At 35.6% G+C, this 19,258-nt stretch overlaps 1 protein-coding gene across 3 annotated transcripts; it reads right to left on the reverse strand.

Annotated features, from left to right (window-relative positions):
* Positions 1-83: 83 nt before the first annotated feature.
* LOC149004601 (DNA-directed RNA polymerases II, IV and V subunit 3-like) lies at positions 84-5,021 on the reverse strand. 3 transcript variants are annotated; one of them, XR_016175639.1, is made up of 5 exons: positions 4,863-5,021; positions 3,930-4,450; positions 3,597-3,834; positions 1,134-1,576; positions 84-958 (listed from the first exon to the last, which is right to left on the reverse strand). XR_016175639.1 is itself a non-coding variant. In XM_089169159.1 (4 exons), exons 2-4 carry the CDS (start codon positions 4,376-4,378, stop codon positions 1,304-1,306), a joined length of 960 nt encoding a protein of 319 aa, XP_089025285.1. In that variant the 5' UTR covers positions 4,379-4,450; positions 4,863-5,021; the 3' UTR covers positions 966-1,303. The 3 variants fall into 3 exon arrangements, 2 of the variants coding, with proteins under 2 accessions (XP_089025285.1, XP_089025286.1); XM_089169159.1 differs by lacking the exon at positions 84-958 and having other exon boundaries at positions 966-1,576; XM_089169160.1 differs by lacking the exons at positions 84-958; positions 4,863-5,021 and adding an exon at positions 4,612-4,856 and having other exon boundaries at positions 966-1,576.
* Positions 5,022-19,258: the final 14,237 nt, after the last annotated feature.

Here is a 19,258-nt window from a genome sequence, read left to right on the forward strand (position 1 = left end):
GAAGCAAGCAATGACGGGGTAGATGTGAAAGTCCCAGACATCAAGAGAATAACATCCAATTTGGTGTATATGAAATTCTAGAAATGCAAATATGTATAAAAGGATAGAAGCTTCTATTGGACATATACAACAATGTTCTACTTTGTTATTTGTAGATATTCAAAATCATTTTTGCACTACTTTGGTTGATAGAAATTCGGTTCAACAAATTTCACTTCATCCAGCTAAGGATTGGGATTATTTCTAAGTCTTTGTTGATGGCTCAGGCTCATGGGATAACATATCGAAAAAAGGTGGTAGGGGATGTATTCTCTGGGATACGGTTGGCTCTTTTGATGCAGCTCAAAGCAAGGTTGGACCAGGAAGTTCGACAACGACTATAGAGTTGGAAGCAATTAGAGATGGTTTATTGCTAGAGAAATTTTGGAGGTTTCTAACCTTCAAATTAATTCTAACTGTTTAGATGCAATTTTTGCTCTACAGGGTCACCCCTCTTCACTAGATTGGAAGAGTCTTAGCTTAATTTCTAATATTAAGAGGTTGTCCTCCTATTTTCAGCATGTTTATTTTCATTACATTCCTCGGGAAGGCAATATATTTGCCGACTTTCTTGCTAAAAAAACATCTACGCTCTCCTTGGTTCAGTCTTAGTGGAATATTCCACCTTTTTATTATGGATACTTCTTTGTTATTGAACAGATCCCTGGTTTATCTGCTTCAATTAATACAAATTTTTCCAGACTCCATGAAAGACCAGAACACACAAGGTCCAAATTTGAAATAGTACAAACCGGTTTACCTGTTGTATCAGACGTCTCAATCTGGTTTTCATTTGACTTACCGGGTTCCTTCTCCCTCACAACCGGTTAGCTTTGCTTTAACCACTGAACCCATTAGTCACCCATCTAACATAGAGAGTTGTGCTTCCCTTTCTTAATCCAGTTATCTTTCCACACAGCTAATGAAAAACCATGCAACAAAATATCAGTGCCCAAGTTCAAATAAGAGCCGCTAAAGCTAGTCAGAACAAGGTAAACTCAGCAGGAAAATAAAGCAGCCAGTTCTCAAGCCAGGAAGATTCCTAAAAATCATGTTTTACAAATAGATGGCATAAGTTTTCAGTAAAAACCTACATTATAGAAAATCTGCTGTTCCAAGGATTGCCAAACCTACTTCATTTCTTTGGTTCTCATATCACTATCAGAATGTTGAAAATTCATGCAATGTGAAGCACATTTCCTTTATGGAAGCTGGTTTTCTTTTCCATCAAATGCCTCCTCATACAAACAAGCTAGAACAATAATCACCCTCCTCGCATGTGTGCACCCAATTCACCAAACTGATCATCAGCTTCTTCAGTGTCCTCTGAAAGGCGAACTGCATCCAGCTTCAGTTTAAGAACTTCAATCGCATTGATGAATAATTGTGCGGCTTTGACGGCACCGGTAGACTCAACTGTAAAAATGAAACTGTCTTCTTTGCCATAGATTTCTACCAGTCCAGGCTTTCCCATGGCATCTGCTTTCTTAATCACTTCATCATCATATGTGTATGCCTCAGGATCAATCACAACAACCTGAAACAGTTAAGTGAATACGTAAAGTATTACCTGAAAGGCTGACTGACTTGCTTATTATGAAATAAGAACAGTCAGTATTCATTGCCAGAAGATAATATTGGTTAACTGATAGAACATAATTGAAGTAACTTGAAATCTATGCTATTCAGTGTCTTCCATATCAACTCAGCAAGTAATGTACTCGGTCCCAAGCCAGCAACAGAGTGGACTAGGTTCATGGGTTGAATTTGCAGGTACCGCATTTAGAAAGCAATGCCCCCACCTTATAAGAAAGATTTCAGTTATCTTCTCACAAAGAGAACCAAGTGGCAGTGCTAAGCTTAGTAATAAAACCATACTCTGGACTGATAAAACGTGTCACCAAAAATATAGATGGCCCGCATGAATTAATCTACCGACTGAAACATTCATGAAATAATTCCAAAGGCTTTATAGTAACGAGATTTTACATCAGTTCTCAGCTAAAACACCACTGAAATGTTTCCTCCTATGTGAGAATTTTTAGTATTAAATCTAAACTCCTGCAGGATTGGTGTGGAACCAGTTGAATCCTTGTGGAGTGAAACTGCCCAAAAGGTTTGAATCAAGCTACCTTCAAGATGATTTCTTTAAGTTATTTCAGGTTTTTATCCAATAGATCTATCACCAAGCTGCTGCCAAGATTTCCTTCAATAACAGTCATTTGATTACATTCCCAGCTCCAATGCTTCTCCTAATCCTTCAAAAACACTAAGTTTCCAATGTCATATTGTTTTTTCTTTTCACGTACTGTTCATCTGGAGGTTCCTAATTCCGTAAAATTCCATAAAATTGTAATTACCTTGCATCCGACCATTAGAATCCTTGCAAATTTGGATCACTGCCTCCATAATGAGAAGGGCGAATTCCAAGATCTCGTGATCTAACCGTCAATTTTGTCCAACACTTCTACCAAATAACCCCTCCTACTCCCCACCCCCAACACCACCACCACAACAACAACAAAAGACCTAAATTCCGACTCTAAAATCCTGGTTTCTCCATAGATTCCTTTTTCCTAAACCAGAAGCCAAACCCTAATTTGCTGGAATTTTAAATTCAGTATTCAAAGCTCTACCATGGATCCCCAAAGCTTCACCATTAGCTTCCTCATACAGTTGACTGCGTAATGGACCCCTAGTTGATTCCATTCGACCTAGGTACATCAAAGAGGGTAAGGTACAGGGTTTATGGTCTGCCATCTTTGATAGAAGAATGCACATTCTTTCAAATGGGGTTAAGATGAATATGACTATCCAACAGGAATCGTTTGTTGTAGGAATGAAGTATGAAAAAGAGGAGTGGATTGAAGAAGACGATCATCTTGGCTTCAACTTAATGGCATAGAAGCACCCATCCTTCCTTCCTTGTCTCCTCTAGCATCTCCAAATAGTCTTTACTGAACCCCGAAATGGAAAAGGAGGGGGAATGGAGAGGAAAGAAATAACTCTATAAAAACTACTTTTCCAGCCTTAACTAACTCCCTAGTAACTCCCTTACAACACTAGTAAATAGCAATTCCAGCCACGAACAAAAATTAAAATTCTCCAAAACAAGCTTGGTGAAAATAAACCTATCTCCAAAACATTTAACAAACACTACCATTCATAAAATCTCTTCCACTACCCTGGAACTTCACTTTCATCATTTTAACCACCATATATCAAAATTTCAAGTTGATCAACTTCTTTTCTTTTGAACGTTTTGATCTAGTCTATTGAATACAATACAAGTTACATCAATCCTTTTACTGCTCCTAAAGACACTAACTTCCAAGAGCCAAGAGTGTAGGTTCTCAGTTGAATCTAATGAGAGTGGAACTCATACAAGCATTACAATCATAATAGAATAGCATGCCCATGGTACGGTCCCTGATCATAAGGACAATACCAAGTTGATCGCAATGAAGCCATTAAGCACTGATGAGTTGCCTTCGTTCTCAACAAATACAAAATATTAATATTACTAACTGCAAATAAAATTTGAAACAGTTATATACCTGTTGAGTATTCGGGTCCAATCCAAAAACTTTAGTTGGGCTACTCTCAACCCACTCTCTCTTCTCATCAAGTGACAATGTTTCCATCAAATCTTCATTGATATGAATATCTGGTTCATACATAAAAGTAACGGTTGCAGCAGGTGACCATTTTGCATGATCTTTGCCAATCCCTTTGCGTGCTATTGCTCTCAATCTTAGTTCTTGACCCCTTCGCAACTTCACGATGGTTATTCCCCTGACAACCACGTAAAACATCAACATATAAATTGTTAGATTGTGAAAACCGTACTGTGCAGATTGAAGGAGGAGAAAATCAACCGAATAAGTTACCTCTGCTCAGAAGAATCAGCAGATTCAGAGCGCTGCGCCGTATCAACAGGAACGACAGAGAGATCAGAAGTCACAAGATCATGGCTGGTTACGTCGGTGGTCTGGTCTGAGTCACAGCGGACATGGAGATGGAACTCAACCGAGCAATATTCACATTGACCGTCACCATCACAGGCATCACAATCACGGGAGAATCGCATGCCCATGGCACGGTCACTGGTAAGAGGAATAAGACCAAGACGGTGGGCAATGAACTCATCATTAAGCACTGATGAGTTCCCGTCAATCTCAACCAGATCAATTGCGATTGTGGGAACCTCTGCAATCATCACACGGCGAAGGGCATTTGCAATGCTAGCATCCGTCTCCCGAAGCTCGAACTTGATGAAATCATCCTTCATTTCCCGTATCTTCACCTTCGGGAATCGTTGGTATGAAATTCCTTCCATTTTCTTGCTCACTCTCTATCTCTAAAACAGAGAAAATTGTGTGGATCACTTCACTGCCACGATTATGTCATCCTGCAACCAGTAGCGACCGTAATGTTATAGCCACGACCTGCGAAAACCTATATAAATATCCAACTGGAAGAACGAAACATTAAGATTAATAAAACACAAAAAGGAGAAAATCCAGTAAAGCTTAGGAAGCAATGAGGTGCTTTGGGGGTGCTTAGGGATACCAAATACTTGGAAGGACATTTTTCCAAGGGAAATTCCTGTGAAAACTCATTAGAGATCACTGGAGACTTTACGGATCAAACTGGAAAACAAAGATAAGAGTCGCAACTTTACGGAACCGTCCCTTTAGAACCCTAATTTGAAACCCTCTTGAAATCTAGAATTTAGAATCGCAATGCAACCCTATTCTCTCTCTTAGCGTCAGGTTAAGTTTCGGAAAATTTTGCAGGATATCAGGTTATCAGATACATGCCTGGCGGTTGATCTCAAAAGAGCTGCGAAAAGTGAAATAGCCATCTCCTGAAATTTCAGAGTAAGCCGAGTCCCAGTGAAATGTAGCCGCAGATTTCCTCGCTGTAACCAAGCCACGACAGTGGAAAACCCTCTTTTATTTTAGAGTTTTGTACGCGACACCCTCTAATATTGGAGTGAAACTAAGGGCGTGATCGGATTTGGGTCGAACAGTGATAATACCATATCCGAATTCTATTATATTCGGACGGATTCGAATAATATTCTATCGATTTTTTGATGGATTCAGTCGAATTCAGATGATTTTTTGATAGTTATTTTCTCAAGTAGATTCTTCTAAATATGCATGAATACAGATTGAATACAAGTTTTCTGACTACCTATTTACATTTTTATCATTTTATTTGTGAGGGTTAAGTTTGAAATTTAAGAATTTAACAACTTTAGTAGCTATTCTAGTAGAAAATCTAGAACAATAGTCACATATCACAGGTAAAAAATTTATAAAAATAAGAAAAATAAATCTAAATAAGTAATTTAATCAGATAATTTTATCGGACGGATAATAATCAATAAGAAAGGGGTATACCATATCCGCTTTTTATTAGTAATCGGACGGATTCAGATACCCCTAAAAGGATGTGGATGCGAATTCGAAAACGGAAACGAATTTTGGTTATCCATTGACATCCCTAGGTGAAACCGTAAAAGTGTGAAACCAATGATCCTTCTTCTTCTTCTTTTCTTTTCTTTTCTTCTTTGTTTTCTTCGTTTGTTTTTTCTTTTTTTCTTTTTTCTTTTTTCTTTTTTTTGGGTTAAGCGTTAACTTTTATGGATAAAATGACCTAAATGCTTTTAATTCCATTTAACTCGTTTAAAAATGTAAATGTAAATTATCCAAATACATTAATACTCTTTGGGTAGTGAAATGACATTATTGCCCCTAATATGATTCACTAAATGACTTAAATGCCCTTACCCCCCTTTAACTCATTCAATGGGTGTTTCCTACCCCTTGCCTACCGGAAGACACTAGCCACCACAAACTTCCTGCTAGAAATCTCTCTTCCCCCCCCCCCCCCCCCCCAAAAAAAAAACCATCGCTTACATCTATGTAGAAACCCTATTACTGCTTCAAAGAAGAATTAGTAAAGTTCCCTTTCTCTGTTTTGTTCTTCAAAGTCGCTCTGGGATCCATGGGAGGTGGTCTGGGGGTCACCTTCACAGACCCACTTATAGTACCATTCTTGGGTAGATCTCCCTTGTCCGAGGATTGCAATAGTGAACTCACTGGTTTGTTTTTTAAGTGAACTTACTAGTTTGTTTTTTTAATGGAGTCCTCTGCTTCATGTTGTTGATTGTTCTTCAAATTGGAGATCCTTGAAATGGGTAATGAAGCACTATGATTTTGATTGACGGAGAAGCATCTGAAGTCACTAGCGTTCCTATGATGGGTTTCAGCTAGATTCAGATGCAAAATCTTCAAGTTGGGACAAGAAAGGCTATTGAAAGGTGTGTGAAGTCTTAGAGTAGTTGACTGACATGGGGTAGTTTTTTGGGTAATTCACCATTCATTCATTCAAAGAATAACAAATATCCGAGATTCAAAGCTTAGATAACCAAGATGTGGACTTGGGCCAATCAACTATGCTCGGCACAGAGACAACCATCCTTGTGAGGGAGTCAACACAGCTATTAATCTCCCTTGGAAAAAATACAAATAAACAATCTAAAAATTTAGAGGGTAAGAAATTGATTTCCTTATTCACATTGTGAATGATGATAGAAACCTCTGCTATCACATTGACAAAATTAGCTAAGAGTTGGCAATCCACCTCTGCTTTAACCCACCATAAGCCTTCACTTAAACATTGAAGAAGTCCTTCTCTTAACGCCAAGGCCTCACCTTCAATAATTTCAAAAAAAATCAGTAGGAATGGAGACCACAACTAATTGCTCACCTCTAGAGTATCTTACAATGAAACCCAACCCACCTTTATAGATCATCAAAGAGATAACTGAATTGAGTTTCACATAATCACCTAAAGGGGGACCAACACTACGACTTATAGCTTTTCGTCTCTTCCAGTGCAGTTGAAGGGTTAGTAGATAGGGATTTATAGTTGCATACTTCCTAAACTTGGGCAGACGCTCTTTGTGATACTTGTTGTGGCGAGGTTTTCTTTCCTTAAAAGATTAGCTCATTCCTAGTTAGCTATAGTTGCCAGCATATCATGGTAGCTAGTCCAGCTCGATGACCTCACTTTTTACTTGGCCAATAATCAGCTTCATCTAGTCCATAACATAAAGGTGAAAATCTAGGTTACAGAGGGAGGGCATAAGAGAAGGTTGAACCAAACCATATTGATCTGGCAAATCGGCACTCCATAAACAAATGATCCTCTGACTCTTCAACTTGCTCACACCTTTGGTAGATCACATCTCTCAACAAGCCTTTTCTTTTTAGATTTGCTCCAGTACTAAGAGAATGTAGGAAAGATCTTCATATGGTATTTATTGACCTAGAAAAAGCTTATGATAGAGTCCCTAGAGCGTTAATTTGGCAAGTACTAGAGAAAAGAAGTGTTGCAAGTAAATATATAGATATAGTTAAGGATATGTATGATGGTTCGGTGACTAGTGTTAGAACAGTGGGGGGACAAAGTAATGAATTCCCGATAACAGTTGGGCTACATCAAGGGTCAACTTTAAGCCCATATCTATTTGCACTGGTAATGGATGAATTAACCAAAGACATTCAAGATGAGGTCCCCTGGTGTATGCTTTTTGCGGATGATATTGTGTTGATTGATGAGAACCAAGTGGGGATTAATACCAAATTAGAATCATGGAGATTAGCTTTGGAATCAAAAGGCTTTAAACTTAGTAGATCGAAGACAGAATATTTAGTTTGTAACTTTAGTCATGATCGGGCAGATGATGAGGTGGTGATACTTGACGATAAAGAGATTCCTCAGAGTGATTGTTTTAGGTACCTAGGTTCAATCATAAGTAAAAGAGGTGATTTAGAAGATGAGGTTTCCCAAAGAATTAAAATAGGGTGGATGAAGTGGAGAGGTGCGTCCAGGGTTTTATGTGATCGGCGTATTCCATTAAAGCTTAAAGGAAAATTTTATAGGACCGTTGTTCGACCAGCTATGATGTATGGTGCAGAGTGTTGGGCTGTTAAAAAGAATCATATAAATAAACTTAGTGTAGCAGAAATGAGGATGCTAAGATGGATGAGTGGCAAAACTAGGATGGATAAGATAAGAAACGATCATATTAGAGTTGGTCTAGGAGTTGCTCCCATAAGTGATAAGCTTAGAGAAAGTTGTTTGAGGTGGCACGGCCACGTTCAACGGAGACCTATAAATGCTCCTGTACGGAGAAGTGATATAATCCATATTGAAGGAACTAGAAGAGCTAGGGGTAGACCTAAGATAACCTTAGGAGAAGTGGTGAGAAAGGATATGTATAGCTTAGGCCTTGTATCTAGCATGGCCTCGAACAGAAATGATTGGAGGGCAAGAATCCATGTAGCCGACCCCATTTAGTTGGGACAAGGCTTATTGTTGTTGTTGTTGTTGTTGTTGTCCAGTACTAAGAGCATGGTTACAGGGTCTCCAAATAAAGCTTCTCACCCTAAGAGGGGCATTGTAAGCCCAAACATTCTTCCAAAATTGCACAAGGATATTACCCATTGTAGATGCTTCTTTTTCATACTCCTTCAAGTTGCATAAATGGTGATATGCTGAATTTGTTGAGAAAACCCCATTCTTGGCTGGACCCCATACTTGATGGTTTTCCAATTGAAATAAACCCAGCTTGATTTTCAAATTTCTTTTGAATCATCAATGTGAAAAGTATTTTGAAACAAATTAGCTCTCCATTGCCTTGTCTCTTGATCAATAAGCTCATTTACCTTGGTAAAATTTATTATTTCCTTAAATTCCTGGTGGTGAATTTTAAAATTCCAAGTAGACTTCACCCAACCATCCTCCCACACATCAATGAGCTCACCTAAGCCAATACAACATTGCTTTAAAACCTCTCTATGAATCATCACTCCTCTCCATGCCCAAGATGGAGAATTACCAAGAGAAGCGTGTAAGAAGTTAGAGTGAGGAAGGTACAAAGATTTGAAAATTTTAGACCAATAGCTCCCCTAATTGGACCAAATTCTCCGAACCGATCTGCCCAACATAGCTCTATTATGGGTAGAGGGGTCCCTAAAACCAAAACCCCCTCTATCCTTAGCTTTGCACATTTTGCTCCATGAAACCCAACAAAATGCATTCTTTTCTTCTTTGTCACCCCCAATAAAATTGACTACTAGCTTGCTTTAACTTGTTGTGATGAGCCTCTAGAAGCTTAAAATGGGATGCAACGTAATTTTGCATAGAGAGATAAACCAATTTGATCATCACTTCTTTTCCAGCCTTAGATAGAAGCTTCTTTCTCCAACCCTGAAGTTTACTCCCCACCTTCTCATTTATTTCTTTAAACAGCTCCAACTTGGAAAGGCCAAATTCCTTGGGCAGCCCTAAATATTTCTTTGACTTGAGGAGAGAGGAATATTTAGTATCCTTGCAAACCATCTTCTAAATTTCAAAGGGATACTAGGAGAGAATGTGACACTTGATTTTTGAAAATTGATACATTAGCCACTTGCTTTACAATAATTCCAAGCATTCCTTCAAATTATGCACTTCTTTCACTTTGATTTCAATGAAAATAATACTGTCATCTGCGAAAAGTAAGTGGGTAAGAGACTAAGTTATGTTTCTAATTCAAACACCACAAATAATATCTACTTCTCTAGCCTCAATAAGCATAGCACTCAACACTTGTGAACACAACACGAAGAGGGCAAGGGAGAGTGGGTCTCCTTGTCTAATCCCTTTAGTAGGAGTTATGGGAGGTTGGAGTACACCATTCAATAGAATTTGATAAGAAACAGAGCTCAAGCAAGACATGATCACTCCCACCCACAAGTCACAGAAACCAAATACAGTGTCTTCCTTATAAATTCCATTCCATGCAATCATATCTAATTTAATGGTCATAATGTGTTTCTTCCCATTCTTTTTATGCCCAATCATATCATACTACTATATAAAAAGAAAACTTTAAACTTTAACAATTGTGGTATGTATTTTAGTTGACCAAAATATCTCCTGAATAGACATGCACCCGTTCACAAAATTGTGATATGTATTTTGGTTCTTGAATAGACATGTACCCGTTCACAAAAGTTGTGGTATGTATTTTGGTTGACCAAAATACCCCCTTGAATAGACATGTATCCGTTCACAAAACCTAAGAGCTGCCACCTGAGTTCAATTATGGTATGTTTTTTCAATAGACCAAAATACCCCTCACAAAAGAACATATATTTTCGTTTTCAACATACCCTTTCAAACAAAAACACTAACCAGCATAAGCACACAAAAGCCCGCACTTGAAACATTGCATCCCCAAACCCACTATGTGTAAAAACCTCTAAAACATGACCGCAAAAATGAATGAGGACTTTAGTTGCTTGATTTTCTCCGATTGCCTTCTTCGTATGCCGCTGCAGCATCAAACTTAGCCTAAAGAACGAAGAACCCCATTGTCACCTAAGATAAAATAAAACAAAACTACATGACGCCAACTCCTAAGTTCTCAGCAAAACCTAAGGAGTGTTACTAAGAAGATTTGTCTCCCTAAAACCAAACATCTGTCTTTTAATTGGAACTACAAAATTTCCATATCTACTCCCAAAATTCTTGAGTACAAAATTATCAATAGCTAGCCATGGTTCCTTCAATTCCAACAACCAAACGCTCTCCGCTCTCTTCGTTTTAAGGTCAACAACAAGAAGATTTAAATAGTTGAAACCTACCTCTGATCTCCTATTGCCTAATGCCTGGTTTACTCTCTTCATCAGTGTATAGTCTTTGATTCATCCTTTTATTGTAGCAAATTTTCATTTGCTTATTTAATGGCAATTTTCTATCCATAATTGCATAAGCAACTCAAAATTCAAATTACTTTCCCTCTCTCTGTGTTTGTATTGCTGTTGTTATATTTAACAATCCATTTTTTGAATTCCTTTTTGTTTGCTTAAATTATATAGGAGCGGATTGATGAAGAGGAGTTGAGGGTTTTGAAAGCTTGTGTTGAAGGACACCCTCCTACAACAGACGTAGACGGACTTCATTTAAAAGAGAATAAAAGAAAAAGATACAAAGGTTTCTTCATGTTTAATCGGCAATCGAGAAGTGAGGATTCAGGTTTGAGAATAACTTTTCATCAACGCTAAATAGTAGACAACCCAGGACAATAGTGTATTGGCTTCATCTAAGACCTTGGCTGATAACATTGAAGGTAGATTGATATTGATTTCTTTTTATTCCTTTGTAGGAACCTCATTAAAACCTTCTTGAATTATGGTGTTGCCCATTATAGAGAAGTTTTATGTTGCTTTATTTAGGTTTATCTTTGGTTGGAATGAAATTACGATGTCTAGATTGCCTTGAATGTACTTATTTGTTTGGTATTATGGATTATTGATGCAATGCGTCTTTAGGATATGCTTCTCATGCCAAAGTTCTTCAATGCCAACTACATAAGTGTATTTTTTTGCCAATTGTCTTTATTTAAAATATACCTTAAAGAGCTTCTTATAATTCTGTACTCATTGTTGAATTAAAGTTGGTGAGCAATTATTGACTTCAGAAAGTTGCATTTAATGGTAGGATTATTTAAAATGTGAGATGTCCAAGTGATCATCCACTTTAAGCTTGCTAAAGCATTGCTGCTCTTTCTAAAAATAATTTAAATCTTCCAACAAATTTTAGTTCTACTGTTTTTACTGGTTGCTATATCACTATACAGCCTCAGATTTTCCTCATATTTGAGGTACTTATTCCTATGTTTAAGGTCAATTCCTAGTTTTAAAATGTGAATGCTTCTGATTTTTCCTTTCTTCATTTAATTCACCTTGTCCTTCTTGACTGTTGGTAACTTGATATGATGTAGCATCGAATCTAAATACAGAAAACATATGTTAAAAATTATTACGTAAAATAAATTGATTAATACATAAAGCAACTTTATTTTTTGGTAGGAGCATATAAAGCAACTTGAGTGTTTGCATGGTTGTTTAATGTTGTTGTCATTAAAGACTTACCAAAAATAATTATAATAATAATAAATAACAAATCAATCTTTAAAAAGTTGTTCGATTATAAGATTAGTTGGATGAAAATTATTTTAAGTAATTTTCATCCAGACCCCCTGAGGTTTGGTTTATGTTATTTTTAATCTAAAAAAACTGAGACTTTGCATCTACCTCCCCTATACTATAGAAGAAGTCAATTCAAGGACAAGTTATCACTTTTATGACCAATTTGCCCTTATTTTTATTTTTTTTACTTTAATTTTTTTACATACACTCCTCCACCTGCCATGAAACTCGTGACTCTCTTTTTTAATCCAAAAATTATAAAAAAATCTTAAAATTAAAATAAAATATTAAAATATAACCAAAATACGCTTTATGTGTATGTAAAAAAATTAAATTAAATAATAAAAAAAAAAAAGAATGAGAGCAAAATGGTCATAAAAGTGATAATTTGTCCTTAAATTAACTTCTTCTATAGTACAGGAGAGGCATATGCAAAGTCTCAATTTTTTTGGACTAAAAATGACATAAATCAAACCTCAGGGGGTCTAGATAAAAATTATCTATTACTTTAATAGGCAGTTGGTTGGTGAAAATTTGGAAGAAAACACATGAAGCATAATTAATAGTTTGAAAGCAATAGGCAGAAGTAGTTAAACTTTTCAGTCACCAACTGTTTTTTTTTTCTTTTTTCTTTCTCTTTTTGATAATAAATAGTCAACCAATTATTCAAAGCTATCAATCAATGTGCAAAGTAAAAGTGATTCGAACATTGATTTTAGTTCAGGGTACCGGATAGGATAAATCAATTTAGTAGAAGAATGATCAATGGGTTTACCAAAAAAAGAAGAATGATCACTGGTATTGAATAAATTTACCCTTGAATCTTTCTAAAAAGTATGTCTTTTAATATCATATCATTATCATTTCATGATAAGCTATTCCTAAATGAATCCCCCTAAAAAGGGTGATGGTGTTACTCTCTAAATGATTAGAATTAGACATGAATTAGCGAAAGTACACCAAACACCACGGAGTGGAATATGGCAAAATTGTCTTGTATGTTAGTTGAGACAATGGTTTCTAGGGTAGCGGATGGTTGAAACCAACGACTACCCTACATATATTGCTGTGAACACAACATTCCATATCAAGCGCTGGTAAGAATCCAGAATGAAGAAAGATGAGGCTAAACAATATAATATATTAAGCATAAAGAAAGCTAACTTTCTAGATCACTAGACAACGGGGGAGGGAAGAGCGCAAGGATGCCCGCAAAAAGGTACATTGTACGGTTGAACACAATGAGACAACCTTCCTCTTAGTCATTTCGCCAAACACTTCATGTTTTGGTTGAACACCTATGTGTAGTCTACACAAAATGGACAATTACAAAAACACAAATCAAAAAATACCACTAAACAACATTGCTACTAGTCATTTCATTGGACACCTTCTTTGCAATCTCTATACCACCCAATTTTTGCAGGAAGTGTTGGTTGATGATGAATGAAGAGTTGTGGGTAGAGATGATGAATTGATGAAGCAAGACTAGTTCAAGTTGGGTAAGATGTGTTCTTATTCTTATTGTCTACAATTCGAGCACATGCGTCAAAATGCCGAGGATCGACAAGATGGCAGCGGTGAAAGCACAAAACCAATTGAACCACCTCCCCATGGCAAACCCTAGGCTATGAATCTTAGAGGTTGCGTGAGGACCTAAAATGGTACTAAAAGTAAAAGGAAAAGAAAACAATGCCACTAGGCAAGAGAACACTTGATTGAGGCAACGGAGAATTTTCACACCATAGAGGTGAAGATGGTGCTCTATCGTGAAAGAAGAGGAGTGTGTTTTGTCGAAGTGAAGGTTGGAGGTCCAGACAACAGATGAAGAAGCAAAGGCCTAGCTTAGGATTTTTGTCATTGCTTATAAGGGAGTCCTGGAATTCGAGATTGAGGTCACCTTCTAATTATCAAAAATGGTGCTTCTTGATTTGAGGAAAAAAAAAAAAAAAAAAAAGGCCGAAAACCATTGTTAAAACTATTTTGTTTAAGGTGATTTTTTAAATAGAAATTGAAATTTATGGAAAATTTCTTCAAGAAACTATTTTGACACAATGATTATTTGTTGTTGCGTCTGTTTCCTAAAGCAAAAGTAAGCCGCTAGCTAGGTTTAAGTGAAAGAGTTTAGAGAGTGTTATTCATGGAATTTGATATTCTAAACATAAGAAAATTTTTAAATCCCTACTAATAGCGTTTTGGCTTCGAAAGCAAGCTTGATCAAGCATAAAAAATTGTTTTTGCTTAAAAAACAATTAAAATTATTTCTAATAGTTTTCAAAATAGAAACACTTGGTGGGTTATCAAACTAATCCTATATCTACCACATTTGAAAGCATGATACTCCTTGGAATATTAAACCTGTAAATGGATAGCCAAAAGTTGCTTCTAAATTTACATTTGAATTCGTTTAAGAGTGTCCCAATTCAAAACTTTTCTTACCAAAAGATATCTATATCCGTTCCATAAGCAATCGGCTTCAAATAACTAATTATTGGATTATATAATATCTAGTTGTAATAAATGTGTGTGTGTGTGTGTTTTTGTTAAAAAAAGTAACGTATGTCTAAATTTGAAATGGTTTCTCACCAAGTGACATTTCAAAAATCACTAAAGTCTAAACTAGTTAACCTTAATTAATAGGTTGAGTTCACCCTAAACTACATCAATTATCCATCCAATTGGCCAAATTATGGAAAACCGGTTAGATTAAACATTAATTGTCTCTAAAAGGCTGATAATGGGATTCGAAAAGCTGTAATCAGAAACTAAAAGTCAAAATTCAAAAATAAGACAAATGACAATCAACAATCAGTAATTTGATAGTTTATCAAATCGGATAATTATCAAATATCTAAAAAGTTCCAGATTTAAATTCCGCTACCTTCTATAAATTTCCTATAAATTTCCGCCAAATATTTGATCAAGTTTTGATATTTGTTTTGCGTATCGGATTTGGATATGGATGTTGGTGTATCCGAGCATAATAAAATCCATTTATGGGTCTACATAGTGGCATCTCTAGCAAATTCATACTCTTTCGAGTTTTTTTCATGTTGCCCACCTAAGTTGGGCCAAAATTCTTGATTACCCACTTAAGTGACAAAAATTACATACTGTGCACAGTTGCCCTATTCAAAAATTACAACTTATCCAGTGTCACTTCTCCTGTTAACTTTGAAAACTCAAATGACCATTTTGCCCATATGATGAAGAGAAACATAAGTTTTTTTTTTATTTTAAAAAACATCACTTAAGTTTCAAAAAACATCTCCCCCCTTTCGTTCTTTGGCTTTTGCACTTTGATGTAATTGATACTTTGTATCCCAGGGGCTTCTCTTTTAAATGAATAAAGCTCTTCACCAAAAAATTTCAAATTTACAAAAAAAAAACCTCCCTGTTCACAAACCAAAGCTAACCGAAATCCAACTCTACACTTCACGCCCTCTCATCCGTTATTCAATGCAAACGTTTCTGCCATCATGGTCCAAGGCTTTTTTTTTTTTTCCCGATAGAATCGAAAGAAGATGGTAGTTATTTCTGTCTTTTTCTTTTTAAGCTTTCCGCATCATTTAATTTGCTGTTTTATTGATGATCTCAACACTTTGCCGTCTAGGATCATTGTGAAGACCAAAATTCGAACTGGGGTAGGATTTCTCAAGCACCTCAAAATTGAATTTCCTTTTTGGTGGTTTTGACTTTTCATAAAAAGAAGAATATACTTTTTAAGGTGGTGGTTGAGAAGCTGCTCCTGCAACTCGATTATCTCAACGAAGATGTAATCATATATCTTGTGAAGTTTCTAATAAAAATTCTTATTATGTCAAACTGTCTCTTTCCTCAAACTTTTCACCAGACCCAATCAGAGAAGAAATCAAAGAACCCACTTCCCAATTCTGTGTGTTCGATCTGTTTCTGCTATCTGCTCTCTCTATCGATTTGTTAAGAGATTGAAGGAAGAGGTTTTGTAAACTAAAAACACTAACTAAACAAGTAGTGAACAGGAATCGAGTGAACTGGGAGTTCCCTTCGCCCATGAACAAAATGGTTAGTTCAATTTTAAAGTTAACAGGAAAGTAATAGTGAAACTAACACTAGGTAATTTGTAAAAAGCATGTTATTTATTATTCACACTTTGTGTTTGGGCTTTGAGGCATCTCATGTCGCCTTCGAGTCTCTCTTCAAGTTGTTGTGTTGTCACTAACTTAATTGCCGAAGATGTTCTTGTGATTATTGCCAGTTACATATGTTGTTTGCAAATTTTCATCTGTAGGAAAGTGGATGCTACAACCTGTATTCCAAACATTTAAGTAATTAAGTCTATTACTCATTAGCAAGAAAAAAAATCTAGTTTCATATATAGTTTATATACTATACCTTTTTTTCTTTCTTGGCCAAGTGTATATTGTACTTCTTGTGAGGATGGAGGAATTGTAATGTGCATGAGGAGGATTTCATGAGACCAAGCAATGGTTTGCACAATTATAAACAAGTATTATTTAACTTTGGGCAAGGCCTAGACATTTTGCCGTAACTCGATGGTTCGATTATTAGGCAACATTCACATTGTGTGAGCAAAAGAGGAGGCTTCACTCATGTGGGAGGAGTATTTTGCGACTATGAAGATATATTCCATGGAGGGTTCACAAGGCGCATCAATGATTGCTAAGTATTTGAGGCAGAGTTAAATGTTGGCCAAATTGTAGATATAAAAAGGGGAATAAAGAATTAACAAAAAAAAAATAAAAATGTAAGGACATATAAATAAAACCTGAGCCAATAGGAGAAGAATAAAGGAAAACTATTGAAACAATAAGGAAAAAGAGGAAGAATCATTGAGGCATGTGAGACGCTTTCCTTAAAACAAATACATTCCCTTTGGAGTGTGTTTAAGGATTTACGGACATATGTCTTCCATGATACAACAACGAACAACGATATACTTGCACAAAATAGACTGCTACGACGAACTTAAATTGTGTCTTCCTTCAATCACCAGAATACCACAAAATAACAAAACTCTCAAAAGAACTTTAGCAAGACTCTAAAACTGAAAGAAAGAATAGTCCCAAAACCTTCTACTCATAAAAGGAGAATTTTAATAAAACATTAACCAGACCCTCAAAATATTATGAAGACTTTCAAGGCTTTTTTTTTTTTTTGTCCAACAATTATCAATCTTATATTAACATATCCTTGCTAATAAACCTGGAAGAGTCATTATTTACACACAAAAACGATGTGGGACAAACCACTGAAACCCAGAAAGAGCAAACAAATTTGCTCCACGAGCAATAGTATCTGCAGCAGAATTTAAAGACTTGCTAATAAACCTGAAATCAACAAAAGAGAAATTTGCAGCAAACTACTGAATTTCTTTAATAATACTCATACTCACCCTATTAATGGGTTGATTACTACCATTTAAAACATAAACAATAGACTAACAATCTAAGAATACAATAGATCTATCAACATAAGAATTTAAAGTTAAATGAAGTTCATTTCTAATAGCTTTAGCCTTCACAACAGTGGTTGATGAACTATGGCAAAAAAAAGGCTTGAGTAGCTATAAAGCATCCAGTTGAATCCCATAAGATAGCTCCACGACTTTCCTGCTTAATAGTTTTGTTCCAAGCACTATTAGTATAAACCTTATATAAATCAAGAAAAAATAAATCATTAGGCATTGTTGTTTTGAAAATAAAAGTTTATTGATGTAGAAGAAACAATATTGTGTTGACATTCACCAATTTCATTAATCTGAGATGAGAACCAATTCATAATATGTAGAATTGAAATGCCTTAACCATAAAAAAGAAATTTGTTTATAATATTCCAAATACACCAAGACAAGGTGGTCCAAAGAACATCTATTATAAGGTAATTTTAGCATGACTCTTAAATCACAAGAAAGAAAATTTCAAAAAAACTTATCTTCATTAAGGGGAGGATCCCAATTTACAGAGATCTTTGGTAGGTATAATGAACAATACCATATTATCAACAATTCTCATTAATAAGCTTGAGAAAATGAAAAACTCTTGTCATTTACAACTAAGCTTGGAAACTAAGAGTTCTAATTATTAATGGATCAAGTTTGGGAAATAAAGAGCTTCGGTTATTTATAACTAAGTTAAGGAAATGAGAGGTTTCTTGGAAAATGAAAGTCCCATAACATTCCATTCATGAACCATCCTTAGGATTTGAAATACTCAAATCAATAATAATTATTTTATGCATTCATTTTCACAACATCTTCTCTTAACGTATGATTTTCATTCACATATGCTCATTTTCCAACATTAGAAGCCATAACTAAAGGGTACCCCATTGGTGATGGAGATTGGAATGTTATCCATCCTTACATAATCTGATTCTCTAAAAGCCATTTCATCGTTGGAGACTCTTTGAAAACCATTTCTTTACCCTAGAAAAACCATTTCATTGTTTGTGATAGAGATGGGAATGTTACCCAGTCTTATGGGGTCTGATTTCATATAAATTTAAATGATGGATACCATATCAAAATCTTGTTTCTTTTTTTTCGTATGTAAGATTTTGGGTTTTTTTTTTTTTTAGTCTGGATCATCTTTTTCGATGGCTGTTGATGATGAATTATAGGAAGTCCTAAGAATTAGGGTGATGAGAATTTTTTTTTAAAAAAATATTTTATTATTTTTCACTTGTGGGCCTTTGTTGGAAGAAGACAAAGTGCTCTTATTAAGGAGATGATCATGATCTACACTCAAAACTTTTTTTACCAACATCAGATGGATTTGAAAGAAATCATACCTCATATCAATGGCAAAAAAGAAAATAAAAAGAACGTAGATAGTTTCTGTTTTAGTAATCAAGTAGGTAGTTTATTACCAAAATGATAATAAATATTAAGTAGGTAGTACTTTTTTTTTTTTTGGTAAACAAGTAGGTAGTACTTACCATACCTAATCTGGTAATAACAAATAAGCTCTAAAACCTCTTGTCCGTCCCTACCCTCTACTACAAATTTGCTAATTTGAAGAAATTTTTTTTTTTTAAATTTTCAATGATAATTTCTAGATCTGCAAACAATTCATTGTTCTACATTTTTGAGGAGACGAAGGAGACAGAAGCGGCGTTGTCTTTCCTATTATTTATTCTTGTCCGCTTGTTTACTCAAC

The sequence above is a fragment of the Hakea prostrata genome, chromosome 9 (genome assembly GCF_041222555.1).
Source record: "Hakea prostrata isolate BN-2017 chromosome 9, UWA_Hpros_2, whole genome shotgun sequence".
In the NCBI taxonomy this organism is placed as follows: domain Eukaryota; kingdom Viridiplantae; phylum Streptophyta; class Magnoliopsida; order Proteales; family Proteaceae; genus Hakea; species Hakea prostrata.